General features: G+C 50.9%; 1 protein-coding gene and 1 pseudogene across 1 annotated transcript in view; both read right to left on the reverse strand.

Annotated features, from left to right (window-relative positions):
• Ndufa10 (NADH:ubiquinone oxidoreductase subunit A10) overlaps positions 1-13,987 on the reverse strand; it is a 35,718-nt gene extending 21,731 nt beyond the window's left edge. The window contains exons 1-7 of the mRNA XM_032901654.1: positions 13,847-13,987; positions 11,306-11,474; positions 10,338-10,553; positions 7,610-7,696; positions 2,220-2,341; positions 903-982; positions 151-205 (exon numbers count right to left, since the gene is read on the reverse strand). Coding sequence (XP_032757545.1) covers positions 151-205; positions 903-982; positions 2,220-2,341; positions 7,610-7,696; positions 10,338-10,553; positions 11,306-11,474; positions 13,847-13,921 — 804 coding nt within the window. The 5' untranslated portion in view covers positions 13,922-13,987. The remainder of the gene's footprint in view (positions 1-150; positions 206-902; positions 983-2,219; positions 2,342-7,609; positions 7,697-10,337; positions 10,554-11,305; positions 11,475-13,846) is intronic.
• Positions 8,018-10,303, reverse strand: LOC116899646 (annotated as a pseudogene).
• Positions 13,988-14,227: the final 240 nt, after the last annotated feature.

The following is a 14,227-nucleotide window of genomic DNA, read 5'->3' on the forward strand; positions in this document are numbered from 1 at the left end:
TTCCTAGCTCAGGGAGGATGACGAGCAGGGCTCTTGGGGTAGATTTTGCCATTTGATTATGAAATGCCAATGTTTGTAAACTAGTAGGCATCAAATTCCATGTGCTCTGGGGAACCCTGTGTATCAAGCTGTGGGCTGGCATCACCCCACCTTGGTTGAGTCTTCAGCTTCCCAGGAACTGTACACCAACACCTCGCATATCTCACTGTAAGACAGAATGAGAGCACATGGTCAGCATTTCCAGGTAGACGGTCTGTACAAATGCCCAGCAACACTAGAGCCCCTTGCTCTGACACAAGCGTCCCCACCATCTGTGACCTGGGTGTCCTGGAATTCGGAGGCAAAGATCACTCACTTCATTTTGTTTTTATTCATAGATTTAAGTAACAACACCCTGAAGGTTTTCAGTATCAAACAATCTGTTAAACACTTTAGGCCAAGGGCAGAGAGCCTTGGAGTGAGGAAGGCACACGTCCCTCATGCTTCAACATAACAGGGATGGAAGACAGCCCATCTGGTGACGCTGACCCTAACTTCGCTGAAGGATGTGCACTCAGAGGACCTACAGGGCTGTGTACTCAAGCTGAGTGTTCTTTCTACGTATCTCCCCGCTACCTGAGTAAGAATACACTGGACTTTAGTGCTAAGATTTGCCATGGACTTGAGCCCAGATTTATTTTTAGCACTAAGAATTTCAAGGATATAACAGGAGGGGAAAAAATTAAAAGCAAAAACAAAAAACCAAAAACCCTACCCAAATAAATTTACAAAACCCAAATTGAAAAAGCTCCTGCTGACTCTGCAGCCGAGGCTCTGAGTGGAGAGAAAGCGCTCTGGGTTGTGCAGCTCCAGACTCCGCAAGGCAGTCTGAGTCTTACACGTGGGCGCTGTGCTGGGCTCACCTCATTTTTGGGAGGAAGGTTTTCTTGTAGGCATCCTCGATGTCCTGGAGATAGGCAGAGGTGACCTTCATTTCATGTGGCTAAATGAAAGCAGAGAAAACATCCCAGGAGGTGTTGGACTCATTTTCTTATTGTTATGTATATAAACTGTGACCACAACTGGAGGCACTCTTTCTTCTCTGGGAATAGGCAGTGAGAATGACTCCTGACTACAGACATGACCCTCCTCTACACAGATCAGGGTCAGGAAAAACCCACCGGTCTTTCTGCTACTCCCCACCAAATGATGGACACCCTCCTCCCTAGACTGGCAGACCTGCTCTCTCCAGCTGCCCTACTTCCAGCATTCCTTCCTTACCAACCCCACTCATCCTTTCACTCTCTCACTTCCCTTGTCATCTGAAGACAATTCTGAAACATTTGAAAATTCAATCAAGAGTGGCAAATTTCAGTATTTAAAACTTGACAGTTTACCCCAAGCTAAGATTTGTTCTTTCACCCTGGGTCATCTTCTATGACTGTTTCCTTGCTCACTATGCACCCCTCTCCTAGAACCTGAGCTATTGGAGTGGGGACCCCTTCCCAGTGAGCACACAGTCCTAGCACCCTGTAACCTAGAACAGAGGTACTCAAGAAACACTGTGGGAAGGAGGAGAAGTGCGAAGAAAACGATTAGGCCTACTGATTTGACTTATAAAATAAACACTTGAAAACTGAACTATGAAACTATTCTAAGACTGGACTGTGATGGGAGCTGCCATTATTGATAAGTTTGCTAAAGCTCAGTTGTAAATTTCAGCTGCGTGCATAAATCACATCTCACTAAAGCTCTTCAGAAAAAGAAAAGAGCCATTCATTTCCTGAGTGCCTTTGGCCCTGGCACCTAGGGCAGAGAGGAAGTGCAATGCACTCTATCTACGAAGGTGAACACAGTCTGTATCTCCACCACGGCATGCAAAGGCCAGGTCTTCTCTATGAGCAGCATCCACCGATCTCTCAGAGTGACAACCAAAAGGCAGCTGGAAATGGATGGAGCACACACAGGCCTCTCTATAGAATCAGGACATGTGAAGGACATCCAAATCACTTTCATTTCCAGGACAAGAGGGCATGAGACTCTTACAGGAGAGAAAAATCAAGGCAGGGTAAATGAGGTGCTCTCTCTGTCTCCCCACAAGAATGACTCAGGGACAGTTGTGTGCTCTTGACTGGGACATGTGTGCCAACCTATAAAGGCCACTGGGAACCGGCACCTGTCACATACATGCTGATCACAAGAACATGCAGGCACGCGGCTCTTAAAGGGTAATGGCTTACATTTCCTTTCTTCTGGATCCTGCTCTGTATTTCTGACACAGGCACATCGATATAGATGACTGCATGTGGTGGCAGGTACTCTGGGAGAGTAAGCCGCTTAATTTCATTATAGTGGTCCACACCTACAAGAGAGACCACCGTCATCACACTCCAGACGGCCACAGGCTTCTTCTGGCACATGAGGTTCCAAGTCATGACTTACGCTCACCACTGCCCACAGGACAGGCCCTGAGTGTGTCTACCTCACTTCCTGGGCAAGCCAGAGCTACACCAGCATTCTCATATGCTGCTTGACCTGGGAAGCATGACACACCCACTGAGCAGCTATTTCTTTACAATACACAGATAAGAATCTCCTCTGTAGGGAGTTCTAAGTACTTCACAAAGAATTCAGCTGAAGAACATAGGCTACACTTACCTGGGTTCAGCATGTCTCAGAGACTTTGATGGACTACATGTAAGCATCTACAGAAGCGGACTTACACAGAAATGAAGCGGGGCACTGTGACTGCCACGGTCATCTCACCTCGGCACCCAACACAGACACCACAGTCCTGATGAGCACTCTTGTTATTAGAAAGAACAAGCCAGGGTCATCGCACACACCCCATCCACACTACCCAGCAGGGAGAATGCACTAGGCTCACAGTGGGCATCCACACTTGGATACCTCTACGCAGTGTTGAGAAAGCACTGTTTCTATGGTAAATCATCCAGAAGTGACAAGTGGGTGCTCACACTAAGGCCTATGGAAAGACGCTTCCCTTCCAAACATTCCAGTGACCCTTGCAGTCACTGTGTTGAAGGCTATTTTGGACTGGCCTGTGACAGAGACCAAGGAGAACCAAGCAAGAGCAGGAAAAGTGTGATGAAGGAGGCATGCCCATGGGCACCTGCTCCAACTGCCCTGACCAAACCTACATAGGGACAAAGCCATGCCTTGCCCTGCTTGCTAGGCCTGCAATGTACCAGCCTTGCCCTCTGCTGGCTCCCTCTGTCCCGTCTCCATTTGCCTACTTATTAAGTCAACATCCCTTCCTCAGGCCATTTCCCCCTCCCTGGAAGCCACTGACATTAGCTAATATGCTTGTCCCTATCCTGGTTCTCAGGACTGACTAGATGAAATCCAAGGGCCACCTGCTACAGCACACACGGCATGGCCTCCCTCCCTTCAGCTGTCCTGTGCACAGCACACACGGCATGGCCTCCCTCCCTTCAGCTACCCTGTGCACAGCACACGGCATGGCCTCCCTCCCTTCAGCTGTCCTGTGCACAGCACACACGGCATGGCCTCCCTCCCTTCAGCTACCCTGTGCACAGCACACACGGCATGGCCTCCCTCCCTTCAGCTGTCCTGTGCACAGCACACACGGCATGGCCTCCCTCCCTTCAGCTACCCTGTGCACAGCACACACGGCATGGCCTCCCTCCCTTCAGCTGTCCTGTGCACAGCACACACGGCATGGCCTCCCTCCCTTCAGGGCCACCTGCTACAGCACACACGGCATGGCCTCCCTCCCTCCCTTCAGCTACCCTGTGCACAGCACACACGGCATGGGCCCTCCCTCCCTTCAGCTACCCTGTGCACAGCACACACGGCATGGGCCCTCCCTCCCTTCAGCTGTCCTGTGCACAGCACACACGGCATGGGCCCTCCCTCCCTTCAGCTGTCCTGTGCACAGCACACACGGCATGGGCCCTCCCTCCCTTCAGCTACCCTGTGCACAGCACACACGGCATGGCCTCCCTCCCTTCAGCTGTCCTGTGCACAGCACACACGGCATGGCCCCCCCCCCCCCAGCTCCCCTGTGCACAGCACACACGGCATGGGCCCTCCTCCTTCAGCTGTCCTGTGCACAGCACACACGGCATGGCCTCCTCCTTCAGCTACCTGTGCACAGCACACGGCATGGGCCCTCCCTCCCATCAGCTACCCTGTGCACAGCACACACGGCATGGCCTCCCTCCCTTCAGCTGGCATGGCATGGCCTCCCTCCCATCAGCCACCCCTGTGCACAGCACACCGCAGCATCCCCTCCCTTCAGCCACCCTGTGCACAGCACACACGGCATGGGCCTCCCTCCCATCAGCTACCCTGTGCACAGCACACACGGCATGTCAGCTGTCCTGTGCACAGCACACGGCATGGCCCTCCCCCCTTCAGCTGTCCTGTCATGGGCCCTCCCTCCTTTCAGCTACCCTGTGCACAGCACACACGGCATGGGCCCCCCTCCCTTCAGCACCCCCAGCACACGGCATGGGCCCTCCCATCAGCTACCCTGTGCACAGCACACACGGCATGGGCCCTCCCTCCCTTCAGCTACCCTGTGCACAGCACACACGGCATGGCCTCCCTCCCTTCAGCTGTCCTGTGCACAGCACACACGGCATGGGCCCCCTCCCATCCTACCCCTTCAGCAGCATGGCCTCCCTCCCTTCAGCTGTCCTGCACAGCACACACGGCATGGCCCTCCCTCCCTTCAGCTACCCTGTGCACAGCACACACGGCATGGCCCTCCCTCCCTTCAGCTGTCCTGTGCACAGCACACACGGCATGGCCTCCCTCCCTTCAGCTGTCCTGTGCACAGCACACACGGCATGGCCTCCCTCCCTTCAGCTACCCTGTGCACAGCACACACGGCATGGCCCTCCCTCCCTTCAGCTGTCCCTGTCACCACACACGGCATGGCCTCCTCCCTTCAGCCACCCTGTGCACAGCACACACGGCATGGGCCCTCCTCCCTTCAGCTACCCCCTGTGCACAGCACACACGGCATGGCCTCCTCCCTTCAGCTACCCTGTGCACAGCACACACGGCATGGGCCCTCCCCCTTCAGCTACCCTGTGCACAGCACACACGGCATGGGCCCTCCCCCCCATCAGCTATCCTGTGCACAGCACACACGGCATGGCCCTCCCTCCTTCAGCTGTCCCAGCACAGCACACACGGCATGGCCTCCCCTCCTTCAGCTACCCTGTGCAGCACAGCACACACGGCATGGCCTCCCTCCCTTCAGCTGTCCTGTGCACAGCACACGGGCATGGCCTCCTCCCTTCAGCTGTCCTGCACAGCACACACGGCATGGCCTCCTCCTTCAGCACCCAGCACACACGGCATGGCCCCCTCCCTGTCCTGTGCACAGCACGGCATGGCCTCCCTCCCTTCAGCTGTCCTGTGCACAGCACACACGGCATGGCCTCCCTCCCATCAGCCCCCCACAGCACACAGCATGGCCTCCCTCCTTCAGCTACCCTGTGCACAGCACACGGCATGGCCTCCTCCCATCAGCTACCCTGTGCACAGCACACGGCATGGCCCCTCCCTCCCTTCAGCTGTACCCTGTGCACAGCACACACGGCATGGCCTCCCTCCCTTCAGCATGCACACACGGCATGGCCTCCCTCCCTTCAGCTATCCTGTGCACAGCACACACGGCATGGCCCCTCTACCCCTTCACAGCACACACGGCATGGCCCTCCCTCCCTTCAGCTGTCCTGTGTACAGCACACACGGCATGGCCTCCTCCCTTCAGCTGTCCTGTGCACAGCACACATGGCATGGCCTCCCTCCCTTCAGCTTTCCTGTGCACAGCACACACGGCATGGCCTCCCTCCCTTCAGCTGTCCTGTGCACAGCACACACGGCATGGCCTCCCTCCCTTCAGCTATCCTGTGCACATGTAGCCATGGAGCTTCACCCTTTGGGGTTCCACCTCCTCAGATACTGTATCCAGGACCTGGCTGCCTGTTGTCACTCATGGGCACTGTCAAGTTGAAACAAGCCCACCCACTGTCAGTACTGACACCCATTCCTCAGGCCTCAGCAGCATGAATCTGTCTGTAGGTGTATCCTGAGCCATCGCAGAGAATCTACATCCAACATAAGAAAACAGAAGCCCACCGTGCAGCCTCCTGACTCCTCTTCATCCTAGAAAGTGGTCTTCCATCGCACTCCTGCTGTGCTTCTGCAAGAGTGACCACTGTCCCCTTCTTGTCAACTTCAGCCTCGGGAGTCGATCGTTCCTACTACCAGTGTCCTCCAACCTAGGTCACCTGCTCCCTTCCCACTTCCTCCCAGCTGGCCTCCTTCCCTTAGACTTTCCCCTGCCACACATGCTCTCTCCGGACATCCCTGTGACCACTTAACTAGCAAATCTTCCTTCTCACGCTTGTATGCTCAGTGGCCCCTTAGTACTTCCAGAACTTATCCAAGCTTCCCACCCTAATGAGGTGCCAGTCCTTACTTTCCCACCCTGATTACCACTCCAACACCGCCACTGGCCAGCCTCCAGCTCCCCTACAACAGCACTCGCCTAATGCTGACGATTCACTGTCCTCACTCCTTTCTGCACTCAGTGGACGATCCCTGAAGACCATTTACCACAGGAGCTGTCCCTGGCAATAACTCCTTCCCCTGCCACACATTAGCCAGATTGCGGGGTGCTCCTCTACAGCACTCTGGGTCAGCTGAGGGGAGTCAGGGGTGCTGTTCTGCCACTCCTCGCTTCTGCTGCCTTAATGCCCTGCCCTAGGATAGCAAACATCTTGCTTAGTAGCCAGAACCGAGCTCACACAGTGGCTCTCAGAAATACCTTCTGACCAACCTCCACAGCTGCTGGGCACGTACAGGGCAGGCTTCTCCCCAGGCAGAAGCAAAATGTTTCTGCCCACTCTTTCTGTCTCCACACATATAAGTAATGACCTCTAGTCACCAGCAGGGCCACAGCAAGAACCAGAGTCTCAGAATGCAACCATTCCTTTGTTCGCCTCAGTTTCCCTGATGAAGTACAGTCACACCAACCTCCAGAATTCAGTGCCCACTGATGCAGCCATGGGGCACACGAGACACTGAAACTGATCCAGGCCAAGCACAGCACTGCCCAAACTTTACAGATACACCAACCTCCCTTGGTTTCCCAGGCCAGACTACTTTAACCAACAGCCTTTTAATCTTTCTCCTTTGCTATCTGCCAATGACACAACCACTGCCAATGCTCCTAAGATAGGCTCATCAATTTGGAGGGAACAGTGGCACTGGCAACTGTGCAGAACAGAGGGGGAAGGAAAACAACCCAAGATGCTGGAAACCAGAGAGTTCAGCACAATTAGTTACCCAGGCCAAGGAAAACTAGTGAGGCTGTAGGCTGAACTGAGGGTCAGGGGTCTCCTAGGGAAGGGCTGTGGGAGCTGTGGGATGCCTGAGTATTCCTGAGCATCAGGATTCCACCTTGCTTACAGGGTAAGTGAAGGGACAATAGATACTTGGGAAGAAGAGGACAATGGGAACTTGGTGAGCTCCCTTCTCCTCGGGGAATATGGTATACCAAAGCACTTATTTAATTCAGGATAAGGGCCTCACCTTCTGCCATTGGGCGTATTAAACAACTTACACTGCTTTCGGATGAAGCCCTGGTTGTACATTGCCTCCAGGAAGACAAAGTCACTGTAGATGGAACGCTCCAAGACCACACCTTGTCCTGTCAAAACAGGTAAAGAAAAATCTGAACCAAACAGATAAAGTACTAACTAGAAATTCCATTTTAGAACCAAGAATAAAAATATTCAGCCACTTACAATCCCAGTTCTTACCAAATAAATTCAAAGACCATGTTATCTACGAATTGAAAGCCCTTTAAACCCCAGTGCTCTTTTGGTCTGGGGAATACTGTCTTCTCCTGAGGATCACTGGGACCTCTCCAACCCCAGGCCACCTCCTCCACTCCACCTACTCTTCCCAGCCATCAAGTCCTCCCAACATCTGAATATAAAGAATTAAGTACAAAAATGTTCAGGATAGTTTAATAACTCTTAGTTATCTCATGTGTCTGGAAATGGGACAAATTCATGGGCTTGTCACAAGATGAGGAATTCCAGCATTTGGTACAATGCTGTACAGCAGGGTCAAAGCAACAGTCCTTGAACTCTTGAGACCATCTCCACCAATAAAGAAAATGTTTTGTTCTCTTTCAACAGCAGCTTCAGATTACTGCCTCAGAGCAATCATGGCCCAAAGGACACCCTGGTTCAGAGCATTCTGTTTTGTTGACAGAGAACGGCTTAACACTCCAATCAAATATGCTTTCTAGACCAGCAGTTAGGTAACAATCCCAGATCACTTCTTTCTTTAGGTCCAGTGTCTTCTACATCTTTCAGCATGGTCTGAGACAGTGCAGCTCCCTGGGGACACTCCTGTCTTTGAGGTGGTCGTGCTGAAGGAGCCAAAGGTGAGTGGACCCATCACACTCAGTGAGAAGGTGAACTGGAAGCCCATAGAAGATACCATCTCACAATTATATCTTGGTCCTTCCTTCTCAGCAGCAGGATACTTCCAAATTCAGCCTGATGAAGTTGTGCTCAAACCTACCAATGGTCTCCTCTCTCCTTCAGAGTAAAGACTTCCAAGTTTAAAACTCTCAGCTGGCAACTTCTTTCCTACTTTATTGCCAGCATCGTCTGCTCTATTCACTGCAATATAGCCACTCGAGATGCTCAAGAGTCCCTGCAATCCATTCTGCCAGGCCCAGGCAGAATTCTCCCCTCAGGAAGAGTGGGCCCTGGGGCACCACTCACTGCAGAGAGAAAAGCTTCCCCAGAGCACTCACAACTCACTGTCATGCAGATTTCCAGTCAGTCTTTATCCTCCTATTAAAATATAAGCCTCCTTCCTGTAGTTGTGTTCCTGGCTTTTGGAATAAGCCTAGCACACAACAGGTAGTCACAAAATATTTAGTGACTGAACACAACATAAAATGAAACCAATCACCGTGCACTTAACGTGTAAAGCGTTTCTTTTTCACTTAAGAAACAAGTAGTTAGAAAGTAAGGTAGAATACGCTGCTAGAAGAAAATGAACTGCCCTGAAAGTCAATATCACTCCCAGCTAATGCTTGGGTTTCCCTGAGGTAGGTCCTGGGACAGAACCCAAGAGGAAGATTCCAGACAACATAAATTTCTAGCAATAACACTAAGATCGGAGCTTCCAGAAAGGAAAATAATCATTAATACAATTGGAAAATAAAAACCAGAAACTTCTGTGACAACTTCAACATGACTTGGGGTCTATGGACACATGCCTTGTCCTCAGGAATCCAGAGAGTCCCAGGCAATGGGTCCCAATCTCAAATTTATGAAGCAGCTTTATCAGCTATCTTGTGGCCTTGCTGACAACACATTCTTGTTCTCACAGCTCAGAATTACTGAGCCAACTTCCCAGCAGCAGCTCAACTTGTTTCTAAACTCACCATCAACACAAGGAAGCCACTGCTACAGGAAGTAAAGCTAGTCTTAAATATAAGCCACCCGGTCTTTCTCACACAATCTGTCCATCAGTTATGGGCAGCCAGACACAGTAGACACAGCCTTACACACCAGCTACACTTCTTCCACACAATCCACTCATCAACCACAGGGCAGCCAGACACAGCCTTAAATACCAACCACATCCTTTCTCCCCCTACACAATACACTACTGTGAATACAGTTCCTGGTACACAGTTTGGCTACAGATCAATGGGATATCTACCATTGGGTTTCAGGGCATTCTGGGTCCAGGACAGGGAAGGGCTATATTCTGACCTCATCTACACACACTCTAGTTCTGTCATCTACTCTTCTCTCATGTCCTAACTGTTTCCTGGTCCCTGCTGCCGGTCTTCTACTCTACACTTTGCTTGCCCAAACATTTACTTGGAGAAAATCTGAGGACACACTTTTAACTGAATAGGCCCCAAGACCTCAACGTCTGCCACCTTTTCAAGGTTTAACTTTTACTCTATGGCAACTTTCAACCTGACCACTGTCCCTCCAAAAACCTGCTGGCTGTCATCCATGTCTTTTTAGGCATGCAGTCCATCCTCACGAGTGTGACTTCACATTCTCCCAGTCACCTGCATGCTGCCCTCCAAAGGCAGTGTCATACCGTCTATAAGCTGCAGATCTTCCTGCTGTGGGTAGGAATGATAAGGCTGTGCTATTCTGAGCCTGTATCAACAGGGATTTTGAGGACTTATGCTTTTACTGCAAACACATAACTTACCTAAAAGTACCTTTTCAGAAAACCTCTCCTCAGAAAATAATCAAGAAGAAGGCTCTCTACCCCGACCAAGGACAGAGTCATACCTGTGCTCAAGAGGTGCTCCAGGGCGTCTGAGTACTGCAGGAGGCGGTTGGCATAGAGCCAGGACTGTAGGCGGTAGCTGTTGCCGTCGTTGCTTTTGGGATTGTCATAAAATTTCTCTAAACTACAGTTGCCACTAAACTCTATATCGAGGGGCCTTCCGTCACCCGTGGTGCTGCTTGAGTACTGTATCCCTGCTTCTGGATAGTGCTTCATGCCTAAGGAGAGAAGGTCTGAATGAAGCCTGGGCAGACCACTCACACCTACTCCAAGTGTGCGGTTGGACAGAAACCCAAAGAAAATTTGAATGTTACTGTCGGGGCTGGGCATCAGAATCCCAGGAAAAGTCCCCTCTGTGCCCACACTTCATCACGTGCTCAGGAAGCACAATCTGTGCTGTGCATAACAGCTAAAAAGCTTCTCCGTTCTCTACAACCAGGTGCCCCAGCACATCCCCTTCCAACCCTCACCCCACTGCTTGCTGCAGTCCAACATCCCCAAAGGCAAGCAGGCAGGTGGCTGCATGAGGAACTAAAGAGGTCAGCCTTTCTCCCATCACCCTACGGGGAAGCAAGTGCAGTGACAGCTCCTCTGGCAGGGCATCCTCAGCTGAGGGTTCTGCTGCACTCCCAGGTAAAGTCCAACTCCAATTGGTAACTGCCACGCTGTTTTAATGTCACCTTTAAAAGACTAATACCCTTCCCCCAGTTTGGTCTTTTTGAGACAGGGTCTCCCCATGAAGCTTTGGTTGGCCTAGTACTCACTACATAGCCCAAGTGTACTAAATCTCATGGCAATCCTCTTGCTGTAACCTCTCAAGCACTAATGCTATAAGCATATAACTAACAATTAAAAAAAATGTAGAAGACCTACCTTAGGTCAAAATTACCTAGTCAATAGCCCAGCAAACTCTAAGTGGGATATGCAGCCACATGCCTGACAAGCCAGGGCCATTCTGTACGGCGCATACCTAGTTGCTCTGCGATGTCCCTTGCGAGCTTGTTTTTCCCAGAGCATATGTTGCCATCTACTGTTATCACTCGGCTGTACTTATGCAGCTTTTTGGTTGTCTTATCACCGAGAATGGAAGCCAAAAGCCCGTACCTCAGCTTGCAGTGCGCACTGGTATGAATTCGTCCCTGAAAAACACATCATCACTCTGGTTACTGCGACATCAACACCTATTATGTAGAGCACTAGGAGGGCCAGCCCTCTTGTTTAATGGCCTGACTCCCTTCTTCCCCAGTGCAAGCTCTCTGAGAGCTGGCGGTTTACCTCCTTGGGTCTCAGAACACGGACGCTTTCTCTGTTAAGGAAAACCAGATGGATGGATGAACAGATGGACGGAAGGATGGATAGGCACAAATGGCAGCAGGGAGGGGGACCTGACAGAATCAAAGTACCTCTCTGATTCAGGCTTTTGTCTTCGGCCTGTTACCCAATTACTCTACCACTGAGTATGAGAAAGCTAGAAAACCTGAGCTTAAGTACAGCTTCCATGCTCTAACTGCAAGTGTGATGCCCCGAGCAGTGGAAACTGTCCCCAATCCACAAAACAGAGCAACATAAGCATTATTTTTGCCTTTCTTCAGTTCCATAATCACCCATGGAAGCTGAATGCCCAGGCTGTGTGGAAGAGAAGCATCACCTCCCTCTCCTGCTGCACAGAGGCAAAGGTCCTCCTCACATCTCTCATCCACAAGGCAAGGGACGTCCATATCAGCAGTCATCTCCCAGTCTCAGACTGAAGCTAACATAACCCACTCTCCCCACATGAAAATCACCAATCCGGGGACAGTAGGGGACACATAATTAAAAGGTAAATGATTGAAAGGGCAAAGGTAATGCAGAAGGCACAAAAGTGCCTAAGATACTCCCTCAGGAACCAGATGAGCTGTGTGCTCACTAGATGTTCATAAATGCAAGTGACTTCCAGCACCAATGTCAGCAAGATAGCATACAGTAGGATGCTCTGCACTGCTAAGGAGTGCAAATGGGACAGTCAGAGTCAGATGGTTATAAAACTATAGCCTCACTAACGACCCAGCCAACACATCACCCAATGATAAGAAACATTCCCATAAGAAATGTGCACTCATACTTATATCAGCTTTTTTACATAATTGCCTCAGAGGGGAAACTACCAAGATGGTTTTCAACAGGTAAATGGATAAATGACAATATAACCAAACTAAGGAACTAAGGGAATGACTAAACAAGCCACAAAGACGTGAATCTTTTTTTTCCCCCCTTGCTGTTTTTGGGGGTTGGTTTTAAGACACGAGTTTCACTATGTAGCCCTGGCTGGCCTGGAACTCCCTATATACCAGGCTGTCCTAGAATTCATATCTGACTGTCTCATGCTGGGATTAAAGGTGAGCTCCACAATGTCTGGCTTAAGATTTATTATTATTATTAAGATTTAGTGTGTATGTAAAAAGAGAAACAAGTACTCTTAACAGCTGTGCACCCCCATAAATGACCTGTAAGTGTAATTGTAAAAGTATATGTAAAGAAAGCACAGTGACCATACACAAGTCTAGAGAAGGCAAAATGAAAACGTCATCAAAAGCACAATGGCTGTTATGAGAGGGTGGAAGATAAATGAACATGGAGGACAATAGATGTTTCAGAGCTGTGAACTACTCTGTGTGGTACTGTAAAGGCCAAGACATAACACCATTCATTGTGCAAAACAGTACAACTTCACAGCATAAGGAACGAACTCAATGCATGCAAACAAAACTTACTTAGGATGGAACACAGGATGTGACTGAACTCCCGAAATATAAATATGTGAGACAACCTCACTGAAGGGGTGATGTGGTGAAGACAAAGGGAGATGAGTGTAGTCTCTAAGGGTCAAGGTCAAAAGTGCATTGTGAATATACTCTGTGCTCTAGTTGGTGTGATCCTAATAGGGCTTATGCTGCCAGTGCTAATTCATAATGGGGCTTAGGCTGACAGTGACATTCACACACACCACATCTCTTTCTGGCTCACATCCATATCTCTCTCACACACAGATCACTCCTGTTCAAAATAAAAAACCTTAGCATGATTGTCAACCCCTTTATAATTGAATACCTGTGTAGTTCTAGCTACTAGAAAGCAAAGAAACTATGATGTCGTCATAAAATGTGTCCTGTTTCCAGTCACGTTCCCCTAAGCATTTACTATCACCCACTATTCTGCATGCATCTTAGGAAGTCCTCTCCTCCCCCAATCTACCCCAAATCTCTGTTCCTGCTCCACGTCACGACACCCGAGTCTACAAGGAGTTCGACAAAGCAGCTTCACCAATCACTGAACGGATGAGCACGCGGGCCCAGGCTCCACGGCTCTGGCATCTCGGTTCCCCAAGTGCAACAGGGAAAGTGAGTCCCGCTGCACCCTGAGCTGTAGGTGGAGGCCTCAAGAGCTCGTAGCTCAAGGGTCTGACCAACAATGCCGGAGTGTCAGGTCTCGGACAGGCCGAGGATCCAAGCGAGGAAAGCCACCCGCCGCTCACCACGCGCTGGGCTCCGGCCGCGAGGCCGCGCGCGGACGCCGACGCCGGGACAAGTCTCAGCAACCTCAAGGCCATTGCTTCGCTGCCTGCGCCGGCTCAAGGACCAGAGGGACGTGAACGCGACAGGGTCCTATCCTGCCAGCGGCGCGCTGACATGACGTCACAACCGAGTGTCCGCGGCGCCTGTCGGAAAAAACTACCGGAGATGGGGCGGAGCCAGAGGGAAGGGGCGGGGCTTAGGTCTAGATTGCGGCTCTGGGCCGGTGGGTTTAGATTGTTTGGGCGGGAAGCGTGCTACTTCCTCGACCCATACAGTACAAGTCTGGGGAAGGGCGAGAAGACCCACCCTGAGCCTTGTGAATTGCACGGAGGCTGCCAGTC

The sequence above is a fragment of the Rattus rattus genome, chromosome 4, assembly GCF_011064425.1.
Source record: "Rattus rattus isolate New Zealand chromosome 4, Rrattus_CSIRO_v1, whole genome shotgun sequence".
Lineage (NCBI taxonomy): Eukaryota > Metazoa > Chordata > Mammalia > Rodentia > Muridae > Rattus > Rattus rattus.